At 24.8% G+C, this 13,802-nt stretch overlaps 3 protein-coding genes across 3 annotated transcripts; 1 reads left to right on the forward strand and 2 right to left on the reverse strand.

The window, feature by feature from the left end:
- On the forward strand, nucleotides 1-2,976 carry LOC110607666 (beta-glucosidase 12). The gene is made up of 13 exons (XM_043958664.1): nucleotides 1-173; nucleotides 291-361; nucleotides 443-500; nucleotides 590-665; nucleotides 782-859; nucleotides 1,114-1,201; nucleotides 1,311-1,566; nucleotides 1,659-1,774; nucleotides 1,866-2,083; nucleotides 2,241-2,275; nucleotides 2,365-2,467; nucleotides 2,564-2,672; nucleotides 2,753-2,976. Exons 1-13 carry the CDS (start codon nucleotides 33-35, stop codon nucleotides 2,928-2,930), a joined length of 1,527 nt encoding a protein of 508 aa, XP_043814599.1. The 5' UTR covers nucleotides 1-32; the 3' UTR covers nucleotides 2,931-2,976.
- A 1,066-nt stretch (nucleotides 2,977-4,042) lies between these two features.
- LOC110607664 (beta-glucosidase 12) lies at nucleotides 4,043-6,967 on the reverse strand. The gene is made up of 13 exons (XM_043958593.1): nucleotides 6,773-6,967; nucleotides 6,548-6,617; nucleotides 6,412-6,470; nucleotides 6,248-6,323; nucleotides 6,068-6,145; nucleotides 5,862-5,949; nucleotides 5,502-5,757; nucleotides 5,295-5,410; nucleotides 4,991-5,208; nucleotides 4,860-4,894; nucleotides 4,669-4,771; nucleotides 4,464-4,572; nucleotides 4,043-4,382 (listed from the first exon to the last, which is right to left on the reverse strand). Exons 1-13 carry the CDS (start codon nucleotides 6,944-6,946, stop codon nucleotides 4,205-4,207), a joined length of 1,560 nt encoding a protein of 519 aa, XP_043814528.1. The 5' UTR covers nucleotides 6,947-6,967; the 3' UTR covers nucleotides 4,043-4,204.
- Nucleotides 6,968-11,310: 4,343 nt separating this feature from the next.
- Nucleotides 11,311-13,068, reverse strand: LOC110607663 (cyanogenic beta-glucosidase-like). Its single transcript, XM_021746812.1, has 6 exons — nucleotides 12,901-13,068; nucleotides 12,406-12,484; nucleotides 11,910-12,139; nucleotides 11,681-11,796; nucleotides 11,414-11,594; nucleotides 11,311-11,319 (listed from the first exon to the last, which is right to left on the reverse strand). Exons 1-6 carry the CDS (start codon nucleotides 13,066-13,068, stop codon nucleotides 11,311-11,313), a joined length of 783 nt encoding a protein of 260 aa, XP_021602504.1.
- Between the last annotated feature and the right edge of the window lie 734 nt (nucleotides 13,069-13,802).

Raw genomic sequence — 13,802 nt, forward strand, 5'->3', positions numbered from 1 at the left:
TGGCTTCTAAGCTCTCTACTTGGCTGATAGAGATGCTCATCTTCTTCCTTATAAGCTTGTTGTCTCTTAGAAAACCAGTAATGGCAGGTGATGCTGCTGACATCCCAACAAATTTTAATCGCAGTTATTTTCCAGATGATTTCATTTTTGGAACAGCCACTTCTGCTTACCAGGTATAGTTTCAAACAATCTCTCATTAGTTTTCCAATATATAAATTCCAAATTATTAAGCTAGATAAATAACCGATGAACATTTAGATTATTTACGAGTTTTTCTTTATGGTATTCAGATTGAAGGGGCATCAAACATTTCAGGCAAAGGACCTAGTGTTTGGGACACATTTACACATGAGTATCCTGGTATTTTTTTATGTATGGATATGTTTTTGATATAATTATATTAATATAATAAATATTAAATATTTTTATATAATCTTGCAAAAAGGATAAGAGATAAAAGTAATGGAGATGTTGCGGTTGATTTCTATCATCGCTATCAAGTATAGCCGTCATTCATTTTCTTTAAAAAATTTTATATATTGTCAAACTACAAAATTAAACAAGAAATGAATTAAAATTAATGTTGCAGGAAGATATACGAAATGTCAAGAATATGGGTTTTAATGCTTTCAGATTTTCCATTTCATGGTCTAGAGTTATACCGAGTAAGTTATCTATAAAAATTAAAATTTTTATTATTGTGTGTTGAAATAACAAGAATTTTAGTTATATTTCTCTATCCTTTCTTCTTATTTGTTTTATTTTTAATTTTAATATTTAGGTGGAAGGAGACGAGAAGGAATAAACGAAGAAGGAATTGAATTCTATAATAGAGTTATTAATGAAACTATAAAACAAGGTGATAATTATCTCTTTTTTTTTTTCTTCAAAGGATTTAAAATAGTGAATATAAATTTTCTCATTAATATTTGGAAGAAATGTTGAAAATGCAAATATTGAAGGACAATTTGCCTATTGAAAAAACAAATTTGTCCTTAATTTTCTTTTTTGTCAAGGGAAAGAACGACCTTCATAATTCTTCTAGTCCTTTAAAGAAGTTATAAAATTATATCAAACATCTAATTTTTTCTTTTTTCATTGTAAAAATTTCAGGCTTACAACCTTTTGTTACTATTTTTCATTGGGATACTCCTCAAGCTCTCGAGGATAAATATGGTGGCTTTTTAAGTCCTAATATTGTGTAAGTGTATAGTTCTTGAAATTACATTTTTAAACTTTTAACTTAATAATTTTTTTTCTCATCTAAGCAAACGTACATGATATTGAATAATTATAAAAATTATATACAGGAGAGATTATCGTGAGTATGCCGATCTTCTTTTTGAAAGGTTTGGTGACCGAGTGAAGTATTGGATGACTTTTAATGAACCATGGGCTCTTAGTGGATTTGCTTATGATGATGGACTTTTTGCTCCTGGTCGATGCTCATCGTGGGTGAATGATCAATGCCGTGCTGGAAACTCAGCTACTGAACCTTATATAGTTGCTCATAATTTGCTTCTTTCTCATTCCTCAGCTGTACATATATATAGGAAAAATTGCCAAGTATGTTTCTATATAATATATATATATATATAATACATGTTATTATTTATTCTTTTGGATATAGTTTTGAAATTATTTTATTGACTTTGCAGAAAACTCAAAATGGCAAAATTGGAATAACTCTCTTCACCTTCTGGTTTGAACCTCTCTCCAATAGAGCTGCTGATATAAAAGCCTCCAAAACAGCCCTTGATTTCATGTTTGGATTGTGAGTTTTTATTTCAAATTAACCTAGCAATTAAGCCTTTATCATATGCAATTCTTTATTTTATAAGGATATTTATTTCATATTATTTCAGGTGGATGGATCCTTTAACTTATGGCCGATATCCAAGGACAGTGCAAGATTTAGTTGGAAATAAATTACTTAGTTTTACCGATGAAGAAACTCAATTGCTTAGAGAGTCATATGACTTTATTGGATTACAATACTATACTTCATATTATGCAAAGCCAAATGCTTTGGTTGATCCGGATCGTATAAGATATAAAACTGATAGCAACATCACCGAAACTCGTAAGTTTATATGAAAATATAATACAATAGAGATTGAAAAAGAAGGAACATATATAAGAAGTCCAAAGAAACTTCTACATATATTTTTTTTAGTAAGTTATTAATTATTACTTATGAATGTTTCACTAATGAACATATATATTTTTTTATTTTACAGCATATGATTATGGAGGCAATCTTATTGGTCCACAGGTTAGTATACTAAAAAATAATTATAACAAATTAAGATATGAATTATATATTTATGGAGATATCACTAATATAAAAGTTGAATTTCACAGGCTTACTCACCTTGGTTTTACATTTATCCGAAAGGCATACGTCATTTATTGAATTATACTAAAGATAGATATAACAATCCAATAATTTATATTACTGAGAATGGTAAGTGGATAATATCTTTCTCGTGTATGAATATTGATATGTTAATTATAGTTATATTTTTTTTATTAATTTTTGCATTTTTTTTATATTAATTAGGAGTTGACAATCTTAACGATGAAACTCAATCAATTGAGGAAGCACTTAAAGATGAATTTAGGATAGACTATTATCGAAAGCATATGTGGAATACATTGGGATCTCTCAAGTAAGACTGAATTTCAAAATCTTAAACTAAAAGTTTTTTTTAATTAATGTTTCTAATAATGGTTGTTTTTTTTTTTTCAGGGATTACAATGTTAATGTCAAAGGATATTTTGCATGGTCATATTTAGACAATTTCGAATGGAACATCGGTTACACTTCAAGATTTGGTCTATACTATGTTGATTACAAAAATAATCTAACAAGAATCGCTAAGAATTCAGCTATTTGGTTCACGAAATTCTTAAATCCATCAAACTAGAGTACTAGACCATCAATCAGTATTTACTAGAGATATTAATATTATTTTTTTATAAATTGGAATTAAATTAATTAATTGCAATGCCTTGAATTCCAGGCATGCCTTGTTGTAATTCTCTGGTTCTATCTTTTAATAAACATCATATATTATCCTTTTGAGTTGTGATCTAATTGAAACTTGGCATCCTTTTGAACTTATGTTCAGATTTATGAAGAAGATTAATTTGTTCTCATCCTAATTTTTTTTTTTACCCTTCGCTTAATTTATAAAATTCTCTCTGGTGCTGAAAAAAAATCTCGCTAATTAGTCCATTCATTAAATCTCGGTTTGTCATGTTTGATGCGTTAGTGTTACCATGATTATCTACTTATGATATTTTGTTTAATATTTGTGGCTTATCCCCATTTTTACAAGAATAATACAGAATATTCTAATCTAAATGTTCCGTTGCATAGGTGTACATATAAATTTGTACGTATAAATTTGCCAGCTGATTTGGTTTGAAAGGAGTTTAAACCAAATGCCGCAAGATTCCAAATAAATGTTAAAATTGGGCTCATGACATATGAGCCTTACGAGCTACCAAATTACTCTACCACGCGTGATGAAGAAAAAAACCGAGATTGACTGTGCCCTTCAACCATATATATATATATGCACAATCTTTTGATATCCTATAAGAAAGGAAATACATAATTTTTTTTAAAGAATATATAAATAAGTATTTTTAAATATTTTTTAGGGAAAACCTTTTTTTTATAGGAAAACGAAAGGGGAAACTTAATATTAATATAAACTTCAGTCATATACAAATTATTAACAGAAAATTATAAAGGATAAAGTGATTGTTTTCTTTGATATTTTTGGTTCTAATTGTGATTTAAAATTAAAATTTTATAGTTTCAAAAAAATATTTTAATATTATTAAATTAAAATTGGTTCATAAATAAAGTAATTGTTAATATAGTTAATATATTGGATTCAACTATTAATTAGTTTTTTTTTTCAGCAACAGAGAGAATTTTAATAATTAAGAGTAGAATTGGGAAAAACTTAAGATAAAGCAGATCTTAATTTTCTTTGCTTATTGTTTTCACATATAACAGAACTAATAAAAAGAATAATGTAAAATATTTATTCAAAGAATTACAACAAAGGCATGCCTGGAATTCAAGGCATCATCAAAATTTTATTACAAGACATTTTAAATAATTAATTTAATTCTAACTTATAAAAAGAATAATAATAATGTATCTCTAATTTCGATCCATGATCTAGTTTGATGGATTTAGGAATTTCGTGAACCAAATTGCTGATTGCTTAGCTATTCTTGTTAGATTATTTTTGTAATCCACGTAGTATAGACCAAATCTTGAAGTATAACCAATGTTCCATTCAAAATTGTCCAAATACGACCATGCAAAATATCCTTTAATGTTAACATCGTACTCCCTGCAAAATCCAACCATCATTAGAAATATTAATTAAGAATTATCATAACTTTTAAATTAAGATTTTGAAGTTTAAACTTACTTGAGAGATCCCAAAGTATTCCACATATGCTTTCGGTAATAATCTATCCTGAATTCATCTTTAAGCGCTTCTTCAATAGGTTGGTTTTCATCATTAACATTATCAACCCCTGAAGTAATGTGAAAAAAGCACAAAAATCAATAAAAGAAATATAACTATATTTAAGAAACTAATATTCCTATATGAAAAGGTATTAACCACTTACCATTCTCAGTAATATAAATTTCTGGATTGTTATATCTATCTTTCGTGTAATTCAATAAATGTCGTATGCCTTTCGGATAAATGTAAAACCAAGGTGAGTAAGCCTGCAAATTGATTATTATGTTAATCATAAATCCATAAATACATAATCCATCTATTTATTATTATTTTTCAATTTTTTAGTATACTAACCTGTGGACCAATAAGATTGCCGTCATAATCATAAGCTGCAAAGTAAAAGTAAAAAAAAAGTTCATTAGTTAAACATTCTACAAGAAAAAAAAATAACTTATCAAAAAGATTAGTTATAGATATGAACTTACGAGTTTCAGTGATGTTACTGTCAGTTTTGTATCTTACACGATCTGAATGAATTGAAGCGTTTGGTTTTGCATAATATGAAGTGTAGTATTGTAGTCCAATAAAATCATATGATCCTTTAAGTAATTGAGTTTCTTTATTAGTAAAATTAAGCAATTTATCTCCAATTAAATTTTGCACAGATTTTGGATATTGACCATAAGTTAAAGGATCCATCCACCTGAAAAATACAAAATACCTGTCCTTAAATACTTATGCATATGATAAAGGTTTAATTTGCTAGGTTAATTTGAAAGAAAGACTCACAATCCAAACATGAAATCAAGGGCCGTTCTGGATGCTTCTATATCAATTCTTCTATTGGAGAGAGGCTCAAACCAGAAGGTGAAAAGCGTTATTCCAATCTTGCCTTTTTGAGTTGTCTACACATTTAATAAAGTAATAAGCTCAAATTTCTGAACATATTTGTCAAAGAAAGAAAATATAACATACATTGTATATCTATAAATATACCTGATATTTTTTTCTATATACTTGTACAGCTTTGGAATGAGAAAGTAGCAAATGGTGAGCAACTATGTAAGGTTCAGTGGCTGAGTTTCCAGCACGACATTGATTATTCACCCAAGATGAGCATCGACCAGGGGCAAAAAGTCCATCATCATAGGCGAATCCACTAAGAGCCCATGGTTCATTAAAAGTCATCCAATGCTTTACTCGATCACCAAATCTTTGAAAGAGGAGATCAGCATATTCACGGAAATCTTCTCTGTAAATAATTTATATAATTATTCAATAGCATATTTGCTACTCAAATAAGAAAATAATTATTGACTTAAAATTTAATGTTGTGATTTGAAAATATATACTTACACAATATTACGACTTAAAAAACCACCATATTTATCCTCTAGAGCTTGAGGGGTATCCCAATGAAAAATGGTAACAAAAGGTTGTAGACCTGAAATTTTTTAAAATAAAAGAAAGATGTTTAATATGATTTAGTTGCAACTGGTCAAATTTGACGTTGTATTATATGGTTTTGAAGTCTTTAAAAACAAAACAGAGATAATTATCACCTTGTTTTATTGTTTCGTTAATAACTCTATTGTAGAATTCAATCCCTTCTTCATTTACTCCTTCTCGTCTTCTCCCACCTAAATATTCAAATTAAAAATAAAATAGATAAGAATTATATAAAGAAAATTTTATAATATCAACGCATGTTAATAAAAATTTAATTTTGCTAAATAACTTACTGGGTATAACTCTAGACCACGAAATGGAAAATCTGAAAGCGTTAAAACCCATATTCTTGACATTTTGTATATCCTCCTGCAACATCAATTTTAATTTATTACTTATTTAATTTTATAATTAATAATAAATAAAGATTTCTAAAGTAAGAGAATGGATATTATACTCGATAGCGATGATAGAAATCAACTGCGACGTCTCCATTACTATTATCTCTTATCCTCTCTGCAAAATTATATAGAAATCATTACTATTTTATATATTAATATAATATCAAAACACACAAACACACAAAAATATACCAGGATATTCGTGGGTAAATGTGTCCCAGACACTAGGTCCTTTGCCCGATATATTTGCAGCTCCTTCAATCTGAATAACATGAAGAAGTACCCGAAATTAATCTACTTGTGCATTAGTTGTTTATCTAGCTTAATTATTTTAGTTAGAGAAGTATGAGCATGAGATTGAGACTTATATTACAAAGAAATGTAGGGAAACCAATGAGAAAAGGCTTAAAACTATACCTGATAGGCAGAAGTGGCTGTTCCAAAAATGAAGTCATCTGGAAAGTAACTACGATCAAAATCTACAGGTATGTCATCAACATCATTTGCCATTGTTGGTTTTGTAAGAGCCAACAAGCTTATGAGGAAGAAGATGAGCATCCCTATGAGCTGAAGCTTAGAAGCCATAGCCATAACAATGAAATGTGAATATGATTTAGAAGTGATTGTGTGATTTTCAGTTGTGGGCAATGCTCCCTTTATATAGAGTTGAGGAGAGATGAGTAACGTGTTGAAATGCATGCATGATTTGGTCTACTCTCTTCGTCTTATGAATTTCTAGGAAATTATGCTAACCAAGAATCCCACGAGGTTGCCAACGTTTTCTATTATACAAGAGAAAAATACAAAATTCTTTTGAAAAAATATAGTACTTTGACTTTTATACAAGCTGCAATTGTGGAAGGTACTATTCCCTGTCTTTGATTTCCACATCAACAGACTTCCAATAGTTTAAAACTGCCTAGTTGTTTAATTTAAAAGAGAATAATTATTTTTATATCCCTGTTTTTTTATTTAATTTTTTATTAATTATGTTTAAAATACCAAAATACCCTTAAAAATAACTAACATATGCTTTAAATTGATATAAAAGTAATTTATTCATTTGAAAAATATTTCCACCAACCATTTTTTATCATGTACGGTTAAACCGATTTTTTTTATCAAACTGCTAAACGGAATTGATTTGACGGAAAGAAAAAGAAAAATTACTTTTTTGTAAAGAGAAATTCTTTTCTAGATTTTACATTTCCCTTTAGACTTTTACACATGCAAGTCTCCTGTCTCCTCCGATCTCTACAAAAGCTTTCAAAAAGAGTTACTTTGTAAGGTGAACATTCAAAACCGTTCAATTTAAAATTAAATTGAATTAAATAAATTAAAAATTAAAATTTTAATATTTATTAATATTAAATTAAATTAATTTTAATTAAAAATCAAATCGAATTAAATCAGTCTAATTTAGTTTAATACGATTCGATTTGATCGAATTGAATTTTTAATAAATTCTTTATTTTATACACTTTACTTTTAATATTTTAAAACTTAATTAAAATATTTTAATATTAATATGATTTAATCTCTATATTATTAAAAATAATATACAATTATCATTATATCGATTCGGTTTGATTTTTTCTAATTTTTTATGATCAAAACTGAATCGAATCGAAATAATCGAAATTTTTAAAATTAAAAATCGAATCAAATCGAAATAAATAAAAAATCAAACTGAATTTTCAAAATAATTTGATCCGATCGATTTTTTCAATCTGAACTGAATATTACTCGGCTCTACTCACATGCTATGCTAGATTTATTTTTATTTTTTATTCATTTTAAACTACACACTTTAAAGTAAAAATAGTTAAATAATTTTTATATTTAAAAATTAATATTTTATAATTATTTGAACAGTCTTGGAGTCTTTGTGTATAGATCATTTATATAAATATAATGAATTAGTTGGCCATAATCTAACGTTAGATTTCTTAATTACAACTTTCAGATTTATTTATATCTTTGAGAGTTTGAATTATTTGACCCATATTAAAGTAAATTTAAGATTTCATTTGAATTTAAATTATAAATATTTTAAATTATGAGAATTTCAAAATAGCAAAAGAAAAAAAAAATTTCAAATTACTTATATTTTCTAATAGTTATTTAAATTGTTTTCCTGAGAATCTGAATCACGACGTATTACACAAGAATAAAACTATTCATTAGCCATCTTTGAAGGAAAACGATCGGATCCATTTCCAGGGGATGAATGTGACTTTTCTTCAGGCACGTTCTCTTCCTTTGGACCAGACTTTTCTTTTTTTTAACAAAAAAACAAAAAATATAGCCTCTGTTTTATTTTTTCAGACAATCACTTTAAAATATATTTTATTTTTTAAAAAAAAATTTATGAAAATTTTTTTCGATAAAATAACTTATTTTTTATTATTAAATTTTATTTATTTGTTAAAAATATTTTTTATTTAAAAAATATTTTTCATAAAAAATATTTTTAATGGTAATTTATATTATTAAAAAATATTTTTAATGGAAAATATTTTTTAATAATATAAATTATTTTTTATTATGTAATTTTAATTTAAAAAATTAAATTTATTAATAAATTTATATAGAGAGATTTTAATAAGAATATGAAAATGTGAAAAATAATTTTTTATTTTTTTAAAAGAATTATTTTTCTTAAAATAGATTATTTTTCTTTTTATCAGAATAATATTTTTATTAATTAAATTGTTTAAAGATAAAAATATTTTTATTAACTAAATTGTTTAAATGTTTCAAATATTAAACAATGTTTTTATACATAGGTAACTAATTTATGATTATTTTATAATATTTTTAATTTATATATTATGTATTATAATTTTAAATTATTTGTTGATATAAAAAATTATATTTAAAAAATTGTAATTCATAAATTGTAAAATGGTAATATGATATAAATAAAAAATAAAATATAATTTATTATTATTTTATAATATTTTTAATTTATATATTATAATTTTAAATTATTAATTTGTTGATATAAAAAATTATATTTAAAAAAATTATAATTTATAAATTGTAAAAAAAGTAATATAATATAAATAAAAAATAAAATAAAAAACACTAAAAAGTGATTAGAAAAATGCTATTAACATGTTAAAAATAATTAAAAAATTCAGAGAAATTTCTTATCTATCATCTCATTCTTTATATTATGAGCAATTTGTTATTAAATGTACAAAATGAAAAATATTAATTATTATTCGATAAAAAAAATTCATTTCATAAAGTTTTTTTTTTTTTTTTTATGCTCTTCAGCTGTTTTGACATTCTGCTATTAGTTGCGCTTTTTGTTTCCATTCGGCGTTCTTTGGTCAATGGTCACTTTGGATTTTTCTGTCCATGCATGCCCAACGAATAAGTTAAATGTTTTTTAGAAAAATCTACAATTTAGTCCTTCAATATTATTATTATTAATGACTTAGTCCCTATATTTTTAAAAATTTATTAAAATATTTTTATTTTTTCCTTTCATTTATAAAATAAGCATTTTGTTCTTTTTTCATTATAACTAGATAAAAAATAAGAAAGAAAATTTTTAAAACTCAATTTTATTCTCAATAAATTTTCTTATTTAATCTATGAATTTACTATTATTAATAAGTTAGTCACTGTATTTTTAAAAATTTATTAAAACGTTTTTATCCTTTCTATTCATTAACAAAATAGTCCATTCTTCTTTCAGAGAAGATTAAAAAAAATAATAATTTAATTTTTTACTATATTTTTAAAGGTAAAAATATATAAAATTGAATGGAATGATAATTTTATGGATGAAAAGAGAAGCTAATAACATTTTAATAAATTTTTCAAAATTGAGAAATTAACTAGTTAATAATGGCAATATCCAATAAATAAATATTAAATTTTTTTTTGTTGTTGCATAATTTTTTTTTATATATTCTATATAAAATAAAAAAAAATTATATACTTTTTTGAAGTGCATGTAAATAAGCTTTTTTATTTTTAAACCAAATAGTTTGAGGGGAATTTTTTTTTTTTAAGGAAAACCAAAAGGGGAAACTTAACATTAATATAAGCTTCAGTCATATGTATTATCTACATTCCAAACTTTTTAGTTTGGTCTGCAACTAATTATTAATATTATAATTATAAAATAATAAAGAGATTATTTCTACTTGTGATTCAAATCTAAAATTTATTAAGTTAAAATTAGTTCATAAATAAAGTAATTGTTAATATAGTTAATAATATATTGGATTCAACTATTAATTAGTCTTTTCTTTTTCAGCAAGGGAGAGAATTTTTATTAATTAAGGTTCCAATTGTTTCACGAAAAAAAAATTCAGTAAAATATTTTTTGTATTTTTTGACATTTGAAAAACTCAAAAAAACTGAAATTTTTTTGATGTTTAGAGAACTCAAAAAATTTAGTTAACGAAAAATATTTTTCTGATTAAAGAAAAAAATAAGTTATTTTAAGGAAAATCTTACTCTTTTAAAAGAGAAAATTATTTTCTGTACTTGAAATATTTATTAAGCGTTTTATATATAAATTTATTAATAAAATTTATTTTTTAAATTAAAACAAAGCAATGGAAAATAAGCTATTTTATTAAAAAATATTTTATATAAAAAATATTTTTTATAGAAATATAACTATATTTAAGAAACTAATATTCCTATATGAAAAGATATTAACCACTTACCATTCTCAGTAATATAAATTACTGGATTGTTATATCAATATTTTGTGTAATTCAATAAATGTCGTATGCCTTTCGGATAAATGTAAAACCAAGGTGAGTAAGCCTGCAAATTGATTATTATGTTAATCATAAATCCATAAATACATAATTCATCTTTTTTTTTTTTTCAATTCTTTAATATACTAACCTGTGGACCAATAAGATTGCCGTCATAATCATAAGTTGCAAAGTAAAAGTAAAAAAAAAAAAGTTCATTAGTTAAACATTCTACAAAAAAAAAAAATAATAACTTATCAAAAAGATTAGTTATAGATATGAACTTATGAGTTTTAGTGATGTTACTGTCAGTTTTGTATCTTACACAATTTGAATCAATTGAAACATTTGGTTTTGCATAATATGAAGTGTAGTATTGTAGTCCAATAAAATCATACGATCCTCTAAGTAATTGAGTTTCTTCATCGATAAAATTAAGCAATTTATCTCCAATTAAATTTTGTACGGTTTTTGGATATTGACTATAAGTTAAAGGATCCATCCGCCTGAAAAATACAAAATACATGTTCTTAAATACTTATGCACATGATAAAGGCTTAATTTGCTAGGTTAATTTGAAAGAAAGACTCACAATCCAAACATGAAATCGAGGGATGTTCTAGATGCTTCTATATCAATTCTTCTATTGGAGAGAGGCTCAAACCAAAAGGTGAAAAGTGTTATTCCAATTTTACCTTTTTGAGTTGTCTACAAATTTAATAAAGTAATAAGCTCAAATTTCTAAACATATTTGTCAGAGAAAGAAAATATAACATACATTGTATATCTATAAATATACCTGATAATTTTTTTTTATATACTTGTACAGCTTTAGAATGAGAAAGTAGCAAATGGTAAGCAACTATGTAAGGTTCAATGGCTGAGTTTCCAACACGACATTGATTATTCACCCAAGATGAGCATCGACCAGGAGCAAAAAATCCATCATCATGGGCGAATCCACTAAGAGCCCATGGTTTATTAAAAGTCATCAAATGCTTTACTCGATCACCAAATCTTTTAAAGAGGAGATTAGCATATTCACGGAAATCTTCTCTGTAAATAATTTATATAATTATTCAATTACATATTTACTACTCAAATGAGAAAATAATTATTGACTTAAAATATAATATTGTGATTTAAAAATATATACTTACACAATATTACGACTTAAAAAGCCACCATATTTATTTTCTAGAACTTGAGGGGTATCCCAATGAAAAAAGATATTTGATATGATTTAGTTGCAGTTGGTCATATTTGCCATTGTATTATATGGTTTTTAAGTCTTAAAAAAACAGAGATAATTATCACCTTGTTTTATTGTTTCGTTAATAATTCTAATGTAGAATTCAATCCCTTCTTCATTCACTCCTTTCTCGTCTCCTCCCACCTAAATATTCAAATTAAAAATAAAATAGATAAGAATGATATAAAGAAAATTTTATAATGTCAACACATATTAATAAAAATTTAATTTTGCTAAATAACTTATTGGGTATAACTCTGGACCACAAAATGGAAAATTGAAAAGCGTTTTAATTTTTTTCTTATTTAATTTTATAATTAATAATAAATAAGGATTTCTAAAATAAGAGAATGAATATTATACCTGATAGCGATGATAGAAATCAACAGCGACGTCCCCATTACTATTATCTCTTATTCTCTCTACAAGATTATATAGAAATCATTAATATTTTATATATTAATATTTTATATATTAGTCATAGAAGAATGAACATGAGATTGAGACTTATATTACAAAGAAATATAGGAAAACCAATAAGAAAAGGCTTAAAACTATACCTGATAGGCAGAAGTAGCTGTTCCAAAAATGAGGTCATCTGGAAAGTAACTACGATCAAAATCTACAGGGATGTCGTCAACATCATTTGCCATTGTTGGTTTTGTAAGAGCCAACAAGCTTATGAGGAAGAAGATGAGCATCCCTATGAGCTGAAGCTTAGAAGCCATAGGCATAACGTTGCAAGTGGTTTCTATAATTAATACCAAAGATATTAGTTATTTACTTTAAAAATTCTTATTTATTCTCGCATATTAAGTTTGACGGAAAATTAATTAAAATTGATGTGGCAGAAAGATATACAAAACGTTAAAAATATAAGTTTTAATGCCTTTTAAATTCTTTATTTTATGGTCTATTGTCTATTAAAAGCTAATTGGACTCAAAAATTCAAAATTTAGTGTGAATTCTAAATTATATCTAATTTTTTAATTTTTGTATAGAATATTTAAACTTTTAAAATTAGTTATAATTGTAATCATATTTTTAAATCAATTTTGATAAAAATAAATGTGATGTGAACAAGATAGACCGTAATATTTTACGGTCTAATATTATTTTAACTTTTCAAATAATTTGGTGTGATTAGGATTTTGACTTTTGTATAAGCGTATTGAAAGTGAATAGGTGATTAGTTTTTAAATGTTTACCAGAGTAATTCAGATTTTTTTTTATTTTAAAAATAAAAAGTTGATAAATTTTTGAGTTTAAATTTGATAGCTTAATTAATTTAAAATTTTCATATTCACGATCAGAAAATAGAATGGTATCCGTTATATAATTTATTAATTATATTCACTTTTTTACCTTCAAATAAGAAAAAATTAACTGGTTAATTTGATTTAATTTCTAAATTAGTTACATTAAATAAAATTATAATATATTTTTATTTTATTTTATTAAA

This window comes from Manihot esculenta, chromosome 7 (genome assembly GCF_001659605.2).
Source record: "Manihot esculenta cultivar AM560-2 chromosome 7, M.esculenta_v8, whole genome shotgun sequence".
Lineage (NCBI taxonomy): Eukaryota > Viridiplantae > Streptophyta > Magnoliopsida > Malpighiales > Euphorbiaceae > Manihot > Manihot esculenta.